This window comes from Chrysoperla carnea, chromosome 1 (assembly GCF_905475395.1).
Source record: "Chrysoperla carnea chromosome 1, inChrCarn1.1, whole genome shotgun sequence".
Taxonomy (NCBI): Eukaryota; Metazoa; Arthropoda; class Insecta; order Neuroptera; family Chrysopidae; genus Chrysoperla; species Chrysoperla carnea.
The window spans coordinates 57,468,559-57,481,782 of record NC_058337.1 but is presented as its reverse complement, the minus strand read 5'-3'; the positions used below and the strand labels follow the sequence as shown (position 1 = coordinate 57,481,782).

The 13,224-nt window shown below is 28.3% G+C and overlaps 1 protein-coding gene across 1 annotated transcript; it reads left to right on the top strand.

The window, feature by feature from the left end:
• The first annotated feature begins 652 nt into the window (after positions 1-652).
• On the top strand, positions 653-12,230 carry LOC123297706 (lipase 3-like). Its single transcript, XM_044879465.1, has 7 exons — positions 653-772; positions 2,809-3,149; positions 4,687-4,933; positions 5,417-5,575; positions 9,526-9,610; positions 10,114-10,256; positions 12,081-12,230. Exons 1-7 carry the CDS (start codon positions 653-655, stop codon positions 12,228-12,230), a joined length of 1,245 nt encoding a protein of 414 aa, XP_044735400.1.
• Positions 12,231-13,224: the final 994 nt, after the last annotated feature.

Below are 13,224 nucleotides of genomic sequence, written 5' to 3'. Positions count from 1 at the left end.
AAATATACTCGCAAATTAATAATTAAATAAATAAAGTCATAGGATCAAGCTAGGCTGTAAATTTGAGACATAAAATGTAGTTGAGAAAACTACATTTTAAAATGTAATGATCATCTAGAATTAGTTCAAAAGATACTATTATTAATATATATTAATAACCAAATCTATCCTATGGGCTATTCCTCATAAAGTTTTCAAAATATTGGAAAATCAAATATTCTTCTGAAGCTAGGCTTGCAAAAATCGAGCTCGTCACTGTAAGTGAGTAGTAGTATTTAAAAAAAATGACAGAGACAATGTTAATCTGTCCTCAACCGCAGTATATTTCTGAGCCTATAAATATTAAAACGTGGAAGAGTTCATTGCAAAAGATAAATTAATAATTGCATAAGATTCAGAAGAAACATTGTCTTTTTGCAATTTCATTCTCACAAATGTCTCAAGAGTTGCATATTCATTTAAATTATAAATTTAGCACGAATCCTGTAAACACAATCAAGGTTCTCAGAAAATATTTTTACTTAATAATAATAACAATATATTTTTTTTGAAAAATAAGCAAAAATTTTATATTCAAAATAAACAAATACAAACATTTTAAGTATAATTGAATCAATTTAAAAATTTTTTTTTTTCAAAAACAATAATTAATATGAGTGCTTATATTACAAAATTAATTTTACGATTATTTGCTAGTGGAGTGTTACCCGCAATACATGATATAGTTCATCCCCCCGCACCATCAAATAACACAGATATTGGTTTAACAGTGGTAAGTACAAAATTGCATGCTTTTTAGAGATAAATTTTTTTTAACGAGTGCTGTGTACCAAAAAAAATAATAATAAAACCAAAATTACAAGATGATAAATTGTACCTAGCCACAATATATTGTATTTTCATTAATATTATGAATTACGCAATTCGGTTTTTCAAAAAAAAAATCCTAGGTAAAAATAGTTAAGTTTGGTAATCCGGGGATGATCATCATTTTAAGTTTCAGGTTTTTTTTTTAAATCAGTTTTGATTCAGGGCAATTGAAATGTACAAAATTTTTTTCGGTCAACGAATAGATTCGGCGATTTAAGAAACTTGTGTGTAATTTGCATGAAAATTTGTTTGCATTCAATTCTTTTTATTGTCAAGAGAAAATCTTGCATTTAAATGTTTATATTTTTGACCTCTAAGCGTGTATAGTGGAGCAGAGATGTTCATACTTTTTAAAAAATTTTTATTTTAATAAAACTGGTTTCAGCAAATCTGTTAAACAGCCATTTACCAAAAAAGTACAATTAAATAACACAAATAAATAATAAATAAATAAAAAATTCAGAAAAGAAAAAAGAATATAATAAAAATATATTTAAAAAAAAAAAAATTATTATATGGATTTTCTTATAATAAGAGCAAACGAGATAAATAAATTTTCAGTTAGGAAAAAAAAATGAAAAAAATAAATCATATCCCGTTTAAAACGCTACTGAACGTAAAAGTTGCCGGTGTATAACCCGGTTGGATATTGTTGTTTAAGCAAATAAGTAATATTGACCAAATCGCTTCGAAAAAAGTTTATTGGGGGTCAAAAGAAACAAAAAATGTCCCTAGATATTTTTCCTTAAAACCCTCCAGTTTTCGAGTAAAAAATTCGTAAAATTTGAAATACGCGATTTTTATAATTTTTATTCCTCAAAAATTCTATTCCTTCTTTCTAGCATGTATAGAACAGAAAGTCGTTATTTTTGGGTGGTTTTTCGGGCGTTCTTTTAACAATTAACAATCAAGCACTTAAAATGCAATTAGGCCAAAAATTTTTGCTAGATGTTGATAAGTGAGCTTTACCTACACTAAAAATAAAATTGTTATACATATTAAGAAAAAACCTGATTTTTTCATGGACTTTTTGATGGATGAAAAAAATCGTAAAAATCGTGTTTTTTTAAATTTTACGAATTTTTTAGTCGAAAACTTCCCAAAAACTTCGCCTCGATCGAGGTGAACAAACCGACCCCCCCTGCCCGTTATCAAATAAATATTTTAGGAAAAATATTTATTTATTCATAATTATGTAAATGATACAAAAATGAATAAATAATATTCGTGAAAATTTCATCATCATATTAATTTTGTTTTGTTTTTTTGTTTTTTTTTTTATAATTTTATAATAAAATAATTTTAATTATTCCAACATTATCATATTATTATTATATAATTAGTAATATTTACAGAAATAGAAATTAGAATTGCTGTCTATTTTCAAACAAAAGATAATACCATTTTAGTATTGAGATTTTATAATAAAAAGAAATACAAATAAATATTGTTTTCATTCGAGAAGTCATAAAAATTTAGAGAATAAGTAACGTATATTCCGTGTTTTAAAGAAATTTATTTTGAAAACAGTTTTTTTTTACCATATTATGTACCTTCATGCAAAATAAGTCAAAGTTAGTAAAAATTTTACATTCTACCTCGGCCGAGGTCGGGGCGAAGTGAGGGTATTGAAAATTATAACTCGGCCGAGGACGAGGCTCATATTTAAAAAAGCAAAGCGAGGCGTCGTGATACCAAAACCTCGCCTCGCCTCGCACCTTGTGAAAAACTATTAAAAACAAGCATATGTAGGTATGTGGAAATATATGCAATGCATACAAATCTCTCTCGAATAGTCTCATTTCATTTTGAATGAGCTATACCATGTTATTTATTATATTTTATATTTCTTGCTTAGAATATGATAGATTGACCCATTTTCCAAGTTGTTCCACTTTCAATATACGATACTACATAATTTAATCCGATTTTTTTTAGCCAGAATTAATAACAAAATACGGATATCCGGTAGAAACACATTCTGTAGTAACTGAAGATGGATATATTTTGGGCGTACATCGAATACCAAATGGAAAAATCGAAAATAATAATTATACCGCAGAAAAGGATAATAACATTAATAAACCCGTAGTATTTTTAATGATTGGATTATTATGTAGCTCAGCTGATTGGATAATTGCCGGGCCAGGAAAAGCATTAGGATATTTATTAGCAGATACAGGATACGATGTTTGGATGGGAAATGCACGAGGTACAACACATTCTAAGAAACATATTAAGTATAATCCAGAAACAGATGCAGAATTTTGGAAATATAGGTATTTGTTTATGTTATAGCTATGATAAGTATGTAGCTGAAATTGCCTAAAAATTTGTAATCATTACATTATTTAAATCAAAAATAGCAAAAATATTTCACTCGATGAGATGAAAATTTTTTTTTTTTCCAAAATAACCTCCAAACATTTAAAGCTAAATTACTATTGTGTTTTTAGAATCACAACAATGAATCGTATTAGATGCATATTAGTCATTTTAGCATTTCATAGAAAATTTTTTTGTACCTCAACCTATCGAGCCAGTTTTTTTTTTTTTTTTAATGATCAGGAAGGTCCATTAATTGGAATCTACATCTAACTTTTTGCCGCTAGAAAGTTAGAAAAGAGAGAAAAAAGTATACTCGAGGGTTTTTGGAATCACTGATCACGATTCCGAAGTTCAAATGGGGATATACTCCCTCCTTCTTGGGGTTTTTCGCCCTTCGTTGACCTAACACTGTAATTTTCTGTAAATATTCAATTTGAACCAGCGGGGTGAATTACTCCAGGAAGGGGAGAGTATATCGAAATTCTAACTTCAGAATAGTGATCAGCAATACCGAAAACCCTCAGATGTACGTTTCTGGCCCATTTCGTTGCTTATTTTCAAGGTTTTGAAAATTTTCAAAAATCACCTTTCAAATTTCAAACCTCAAAAATGGCTTATAATAAGGGGCGTTTTTGGTCCATAGCAATGACCAAACTTTCTAGCGGCAAGAAGTTAGATGTAGATTTTGATATATAGGCCTCCCTGAATATTTAAAAAAAAAAAAAAGGTGGTCCGATAGGTTGAGTTACATAAAAATTCTTCATTTTTGTCTAAAATGATTCGTCTATATCCTACACATAAGCAGTATTATTTTTTAGTGATTTTAGTGATTGATCAGTTTAAACAATTATCGATACTCTACTATAATCCGAATGCAGATTATTAATAATAATCAGAATAAAAATATTAAAGATCCTTTTACGATAAACGTAAGGTCATATTATAATTATAAAACAGTAACTATAAAATGTATTTTTATTAGAGTATAAAAAACATAGTTTATTTCTTTCAACTATACATATATTATTTATTTTAACTAATAAAATTTAACTTCTAAGTTTATATTAGACGTTGTTGCTTTGAGAATTAACAGTATTCAAGTATTTTTAATGCACTGTTTATTGAAACAGAAAATATATTTTATATTGGTAATAATACGCACGAAGGCTATAGATTTTAAAATAACAACATTTATCAATCACTTGATCAGAAATTCATTCTAATTAGATCACTTCCGTTTGTCCGTCCGTCTGCCCGCCTGTGCGTGAACACGATAATTCAAACGGAGAAAATATTCGATCGATCGATCTTTTAAAGAAAACTTATACTTTGTAAACTTATATTTTTAATTAATACAAAATTAAAAACTTAAAACTATTAACTAAATAACGAGATATATTAAAAACTGAGCATTTTTGTAATTGTACATTAATAGTTATACTGATTAAAAAATAATTGGATACATTTTTTTATTGCTTCTCTAAACAGTTGGCACGAAATGGGTATATACGATTTACCAGCAATGATTGACTACACTTTAAATTATACAAACTCCAAGGAAATTTATTATATTGGACATTCTCAAGGAACTACCTCGTTTTTTGTAATGTGTTCTGAACGACCCGAATATAATGAGAAAATAAAATTAATGATTGCGTTGGCACCTGTTGCATTTATGTCAAATGTAAAAAATCCATTTTTACAAGTTATGTCCAAATATAATCCAGAATTACGGGTAAATAATGGTTGAAATTCCGAAAGTTCCTATGTCTGGTCGATTGCATTATTATTGATTCTACAAATGTAATTTTTGAGCTAAATAAGGTTTGAACAAACTAATAACTACAATGATAACCGTTATCCGCCACTTCGCTGTCCAATTCTCATGTCACTCTTTGATCTCTCCTTAATATTCTACACTAAATTTATTTCGAATTTTTTATCTTAAAAACAGAGATGGCACACCGCGGGCTGCCGTTTTATAACTTTCGGAACTGACATTAAGAACGACGTTATTAATCAATATTCGATCCAATAGTTCAGGAGATAACTCTCCCTACATAAAACCAAAAAAACATACAAAACAGCAACCAAACAAATTTAATCTCTTTATAATATTAGTACCTATAGATAAAATCGATCAGGGGAAGTGTTCGGAACTTCAATTTACATAAATAAATATTAAAAATGAATGTTTAACGACGTTATTTTGTACTAGATTATGGCTAAAATGTTTGGAATCAATGAGTTTTTGCCAGATACAAAATTTACAACTTTTATTGGACGTGTTATTTGTAATGAAAAATCGATGACAAGTGGAATATGTACGAATGTATTATTTTTGATTGCTGGATTCGACTATAAACAATTAAATCAGGTAACAACATTTATCTATATAATATACAAAGGTAAACACCTGTAAATTATCTTACCTCTATTCTTAGATATACGAAAATCAATAAAAGTATCGAGAAAAAAAAACCCTAAATAATTTTATAATCGATTTAAAAAATTATATAAATCTGCTAGAGATAGTTTTCAGCCGATACCTCTAAAACTATCTAAAATCGCTATATCATTTGGATTTCCATCAAATCTAAGTTTTCTTAGCTCTTAAATAATATACATCAGATACTAATTTTTTAGCCTTACAGCACAACGCATAAGTATCTTTGAAAAATAGTTCGAAATCGTTAGGTATTAGAAACAAAAATTAATGGTGTCGACCCTTGGAAGTATCTGCCTGCCTCTTTTTTTGGCTGGGGCTTAAAGATGTATTTACTTTGTTAGTAGATCCACAAGTTAAGGAGATCCACATGGAATAACAAGTCATTTAACACATGCTAAAAATTTGTAAATTAATTCTACGTTCGTTATTGATTAATAAAAAATTAAAAAACAGTAGGTTTCTAGAACTTTTAATGAAACAATTAGTTTTAAAAATAGGGGTTTTTACATGTAAGTAAATGAGGATCAATCCAATTGTGTCTTTGGTTAAGAATTCGTCATCGATTGCGTCATCAACACTGTCTATACGTGGTATTTCAACAATTAACTCAGTCAATTGTTTGTTTTCACTTGTTTCTTTTAAAATCGCTCGATCTGTTAGGAATAGAAAAAATTTTGATAGTGAATTTACTTTATTATTTGATCTAAGCGAGTAAAATCGAATATAGATAAATTTTTTAATTTTCTATGAGTTAAGAACGTGGGCATACTGAAGAATTCAGGTGAGGGCTGCTGCGCAACTTTTCCCGGAATTGAGCTTACCATAGATTGTGGGTGAAAATTCTGATTTGCCACCTCTAGGGCAAAAATCACTGTTTAGCCCCCTTTGAACCAAAGTCTGGGTACGCTCATGGTTACAAGTATTAGTCAAGTTCATGATCAGAGAAATTTTTTTAAATATAATCTGTACCTCATCACCAATCTGTTTAATTTTTACTTTCTGTAAGTATTTGAAATACTTTGATTTTAATCAAATACAAATAATACTTTCACCTAGCAAGTAATAGCGTGTGTATGTATGCACACTGAATAATATCGATTTGTGTGTGATACCAATTTGCGTGATTGAAAAATATTATAAAGAAATTAATAATGTTTATTCTTATTATTAGTTATTTTAATTATATTTTAAAATAATTAAAAATTATAAAATAATTTTTTATATTCATTATATTCCAATCTGAGAGGGTTTCTTACTACAAACATACAGAGTGCACAAAAATACGTAACGGCCTATACTGGATTCTACACAAAAAAATAAATAAAACATTTTCACTGTTTTTATCGCCATTTTTATATTTAGACAAAATTTTTATCAACCCTTCAAGTTTTTATTATGAAACTCAGACAATCTCTTATAACGTATTTATTAGATCTACCAACAAACTTAAAATATTAAAAGTATTTTCAAATAAATTATATCTAGCTTTGATCATAAACCAGTTTTGTATTATAAAAATAAGTATTTCGATAACCATGTGGTCATCATCAACAATTTATTATATATGTATGCTTTTATGAATGTATTTAATACACAGAATACAGATTTTTCACTTTGGAAAAATTCCCGAAAAACTGGATTTTTACATGAACCTTTTATTTGTGGCTCCCAACAAAACCCCAAAAGTCCTCATCGATCCGAATGAAGCATGTAAAGTTATCCGGGATCAAAAGGCACAAAATACGATTTTTCGCGAATATTTTGTTAACAGCCACTGTTATCTAAAAATAGAGGTTATCAAATTTACATATTAGGAAATTTCCTACAATAACAAACAGTTATTTTTTTTCGTGAGGCTAACGATTTTTAAAAAAATAAATGAAATATAAATATAAATATAAATGAAATAAGCATTACAAAAAGATTGACGATCAACTTCAAAATTTTTGAAGTATGAACTAGCTCCTTATTTGATTTCGATTGGACTGTTATGTCAGCATTTTCTTAAGAACATTTTAGAAAATTTCTTACTCTGATATTTTGGAAGATGGAGGTATAACCCGAAATATTTTTAATAAACTGACAATCACTTAATTAGAAAAAAAAACATTATGACATACGATACATAATTTATGACACTAATATTAATTGTATAAATACTAAGGTTATTTCACTAGTAAATTGTAATTCAAAAATGGGACCTTGTATAAAAATGCTAACATTGGAAACTTTGAGATTTTGCTTTGGGGCAATGGAATATTATTAATATAAAATTGTGACTACAGTACATATAATATAGATACAAACCCGATAGAGATAATTATATACATATACATATAATACGATAAAGAAAGTAGCATTTAAGAATCTGGTTGTAACGTGAATTCATCATATTAATACTTTCTTCTCATATATGAATAGATGAGACGAGTAAACTTTCTTTACGTCAGAAATTTAAAGGCCAGTTTATTGACTATTTTTATATAAAAAATACGCTGAATACGATGGTGACAAAAAAAATTGTAAACTATGATTTTCATTGTTAAAAATTATGATTTTGAGCGGCAATTTTCATTGTTTTGATGTTTTTTGAATTTTTAAGGAAAACGGTGTGTCGGACGTAAAAAAGTTAAGAGCCAAAAAAAAAAGATTTTAACAATTGTTAATTAATTAATTTTTTTCAAAAAATCTTTCATGAACATAAAGTGAAATTGAACTTTCTTTAATTTTTCTACAAAATTAATGAAGTTTTTCATATATTTTTATCTTTAAAAACATATAATTATTAATGCAAATATCAGTACAACTAAACTAAATATCTAAAAGGAAAAAATTAATGCATCTTTGAAATTTTCACAGCTGTTTATTAGGGTTTAAACACTTCGTAAAAAAAGCATCTTGTCAGGGGTGTACCTACCCTCTCGTTTGGGGGGTTTTAATCAGTTTATTTCAAATTACAAAAAAAAAAATATGAATAAAAAAAAATTCAATTAAAAAGTTTTAACTGAAGTATTTGTGCACATTTTCGTTTTTTTTCGACTTTCTAGCTTCAAAGTTGCGAAAGAATGCTTCAAATAAAAGCTATTGATTTTTTTATAAGAAATAACTTTTATATTTAAACTCATGTTCTATCCCTAACGGTTTACTAGATGAATATTTTTTCATTTGATTGAATGAGCAAAAAAATTCCATTTTGAAATTGGCATATCTTCGTTAATTTTGAAGCTAGAAAGTCGAAAAAAGAAAGAAAATATGCACAAATACTTAAGCTAGAACTTTTTTTTATTTAATGCATAGTTTTTTTGTAATTTTTAAAAAACTGATTAAAGCCCTCAACTATCCCCCAAAAAAGAGGGCTATAAGTACGCCCCTGAGAGGTTGTTGATAAATGATAAATGTTTTAATCTATTTGTGTAAATAATTTCTTCTAGTGTTTTATATGTATTTAACGGTCAAAGATAAAAGGTCGCAACTAATCGCAAACGACATATTTTGTTAAAATCTTAATTTTTTGGCTATCAACTTTTTTCGTCCGGCACACCGTTTTCCTCAAAAAGTCACAAAACATCAAAACAATGAAAATTGCCGCTCAAAATCATAGTAACAATGAAGCATGGTTTACAAATTTTTTTTGTCACCATCGTATTCAGCGCATTTTTTTATATAAAAATAGGCAACAAACTGGCCTCTTTTAATTTCTGACGGAAAAGGCTAATTTTGACTTCAACACAACCACATTGAAAGATTTCGTGTATGTTAATGTCATGTGTGTTTATGTGAATGTGTAAATGTTTGATCTTATAGTATATATTTATTTTTTAAGAGTTTCTCTATTAATTAATAAATAAATAATTTATGCATTTCACTTATAAACGCAGACAATATTACCAGCAATTTTATCAAATGTACCAGCGGGGGCATCCGTTCGACAACTGTTTCATTACGCTCAAGGCGTTAAATCAGGTACGTAAATATTACAAAAAATTAGATATACAAAAAATAAGGTAAATAACGCTTAATATTTTAAAAAGTTCATTATAATGTACCTAATGAGTACTATTGAAATCGAAAGTTTAGAAAAATGGAGAAGGCGGTAATCGATAAAAATAAACCCGGACAAAATAGACCTAAAATTGTATAGATGCGAAATATTGTTGTAATTACGAGTTAGTTGGGTTGAGTTTGTCGAGTATAGAAGAGTTGATTTCTTCTGATGATTTTAGCCTTTGCGTTTAAAATTGGGACACTATTACAGATATTTTTTTTGGTGTATTTTATCAATTTTTTCTTAAATCCCGCCAGAACAACACTGTTAGAGCACCGTTCATGCATGTAATGGGTCACGATGGCTTGGAATTGTTCGAAATGTATATTTGTCCAAATTTTAAGTCCATTCACTATAAAACACGGTTATTCCTTTTTATTCCGTTTAAAATTACCTAATTTAAAACAGCTTAATTTTTCAGGGAAATTCCAACAGTATGATTTTAATTTCATAAAAAACTATAAAAAATATAAACAATTTTCACCACCCGAATATAATTTATCAAGAATCACAGCTCCGATATCACTAATATATTCAGAAAATGATTTACTAACTGCTCCAAAGGTAAGATTAAAAATTTTTTTAAATAGCGCTGGAAAATGTAAGAATGCTTTGAAGGAAAATTAAGGAAAAGATGTATTTAATCACATGCCGAATAAAAAAAAATATACTCATCTTGACACTTGAAACGGGTGATTTTTTAAGGGTGATTTTTCAAATCGCAATTAAACCAATATTGCGTTTTAAAAGCACCGTGATTGGGTGCAAAAGCGCATAATCTGGAATCCGTATTTTGGGCCTTTTTATCGTACAGATTAGTCTCTTATGTCGGTGTGTGTATTTAGGTGTAAGACCACACAAATGGAGCAATTTTCTACATTTTAAGCGTTTTATTCTTGCGTAGATCAAGTTTTTGATATAATTTTAACAAAAACGCACAAATGTTCTGATTTTTACTAAGGTGTTCTGCGTTTCAGCTTTCAAAAGTGTTAGTAAAAATAAAATAAAATTTTTGTCAGTGTAAACTTGCTACACTTAACGTTTTTCATTTTATTCAGAGAATATCAGCCATTAATCAACGTATAGAGATTGATGGTTCAGACTACAAGATATTGCTAAAAATTTAAAAAAGTGTGTTATTAATCAAGTTTTTTAAATTTTCTTTACACAAAGGATCCCGCACACAATACATTGATTTATGGTTTCGGTTAAAAATTTTTTGATAACTATGAATAAAAGTAGTTTTGATCATGCTGATCAAAAGTTCTTATGGACTCAACCCTCAAAAATGCTTCCCTTCCGAACACGGCCCTTCAAAGATTATACCTATATGAGCTATTGATTTTTGGTTTCGGTTAAAGTTTTTTGAAAACTATCAAAATTACCTTAATCCACAGTTTTCAAAAAAGTTAACCGAAACCAAAAATCAATATCTCATGTAGGTATAACCTTTGAAGGACCGTAGCTCGGAAAAGAAGGGTTTTTGAGGGTTGAGTTCATAAGAACTTTTAACCAGCACGATCAAAACTACCTTAATCCATAATTTACAAAAAATATCAATGTTTTGTGTGCGGAGTCCTGTGATATTCAACTTTTTAGAGGTTTATTTAGAGTGGTTCGTGTCAATCTTAAATTTACAGTAACCAACCCTCTAATTGCAGAATGAAGACTCCAGTTAATAAAGTTTTTCAAAATATCTAAAATCATCTCTACGTTTTCTAATTTTTTAATGGTACTCTTTGTATTTAGTGTTCGCAAACACTTGATCGATTTTTTATAATTGAGTTATAGCATTTATATATCAAAATTTATAAACATCATTCTATAAATTTTCCCTCAAAGCAATATAGTGCATTTAACAAGCCGTAAAATGTGGAAAAATGGTGGAACAGCTACAATTTCAAAAAATTCTTGTGTACATTATCACTTCTAGGAGTTGTTTTAATGAGGTTACAACCATCTTCATAGTTACTTTTAAAAACCTCCCGAAAGACGATATTCGAGGAAAAATTTTAAATTTTTTCAATGTCATTTCTAGGGGTGGTTTAAATGGGGATGGAACGACATTCAGTTGCTTTTTGACAAATTCATAATCAGCGACCTCGAAAACTTTAGGGAGATGATTTTCGAGGTGAAATTTTGAATTGTTTTCACTGTGACTATTTGAAGTGCTTTGGGGATGGGAAAACTACCCTCATTTTCTCAGTTTTCTTTGTAATGCCGAGGTTGGTGCGGCTGAATGTTCCTAAAGGTCGAAGGAACAAGTACACAAAAAAATTTTGAAATCGGAGCTGCTCCACCACTTTTCCACATTTGATAGTATTTTCCGGCTTATTAAATGTACTAATATATATCAGAGCATTATATAAAAGAAATCATAATTTTTAGGATGTAAAAATTTTGAGTACCAAGTTACAAAATTTAGTTGAACTAAACCGGGTAAATCAAACATCTTTTAATCATTTAGATTTTTTATGGGCCATAAACGTAGTTGGATTAGTTTATAATCATGTGTTCGATTTATTGCAAAATTATTAAACCATTAATAAAAAATATTTTTTTATAATTGTTTTTTTTTTTTTTTTTTTTATTAATCTTATTAATTTTTGCTGCAAGTAAATTGGGCAATTTTTTCCAGATAATAAAAATGAGGGAATGATGTATTGATTAATAGTTGATTTGATACGAACGTAACAAAATTTGTTTATGTACATATTTCGTTACTCCATGGCACGTCCGTGGAAGTTTAAAAAAAAATAATTATGTGAATATAAGTATGCAAAAAATTACAGTATGTTGATAAGAACTAAGAAAATTTAGAAATGAAAATCTTTTTTTTATCAATTTGTTGAAAAGATTGACCAGATTGAAAAGAAAGACCAAAAAACAACTTGTGTGTATGTATTGAATATATGCAAATGTACACACACTATAGCTAAGTATTATGTACAGTAACATGACTGTGATCGCAAATAGTGCGCACGTATTACAAAGAAAGATTTTTCAACAAGTTTTCACTATAATATTCCAAAAAACGGAGCTCAAAAACCAACAAAAAAATAAAAAACGAATCGGCTAATTTTTAGGGGCATTAAAAGTACAGTATTTGGTTTTTTTAAACAGGTGACATCATGGTTAAACAGAAACCAACTTTATTTTTTTGAATGCGCAGTTTACTTACATATTTTTGCTGCATAAAAGATATCTGTACCTCTATACATATGAGCATATGTTTTCACGAATTTGATAATTTGATTATAATAGCGTTAATATGAATAAAATTTATCGGAGCAAGCAAGAAATATTTTTTGAAGAAATTCGAAATAATTGATGCGAATAGTGTCAGAATCCCAGCGTCAAAGCCCGACTCATTTTTCGCCCTAAATATCTACCTATAATCATTTTACCCGGATAATAAATTTTAATATACTAAAATTGCCCAGATTACTGTCTGCCGTTAAAAGTTTTCATCTTTCATGAGATGATGTCAGAATTTTAAATAAACACCCACAAAAAAAAATTGAGTTGAATA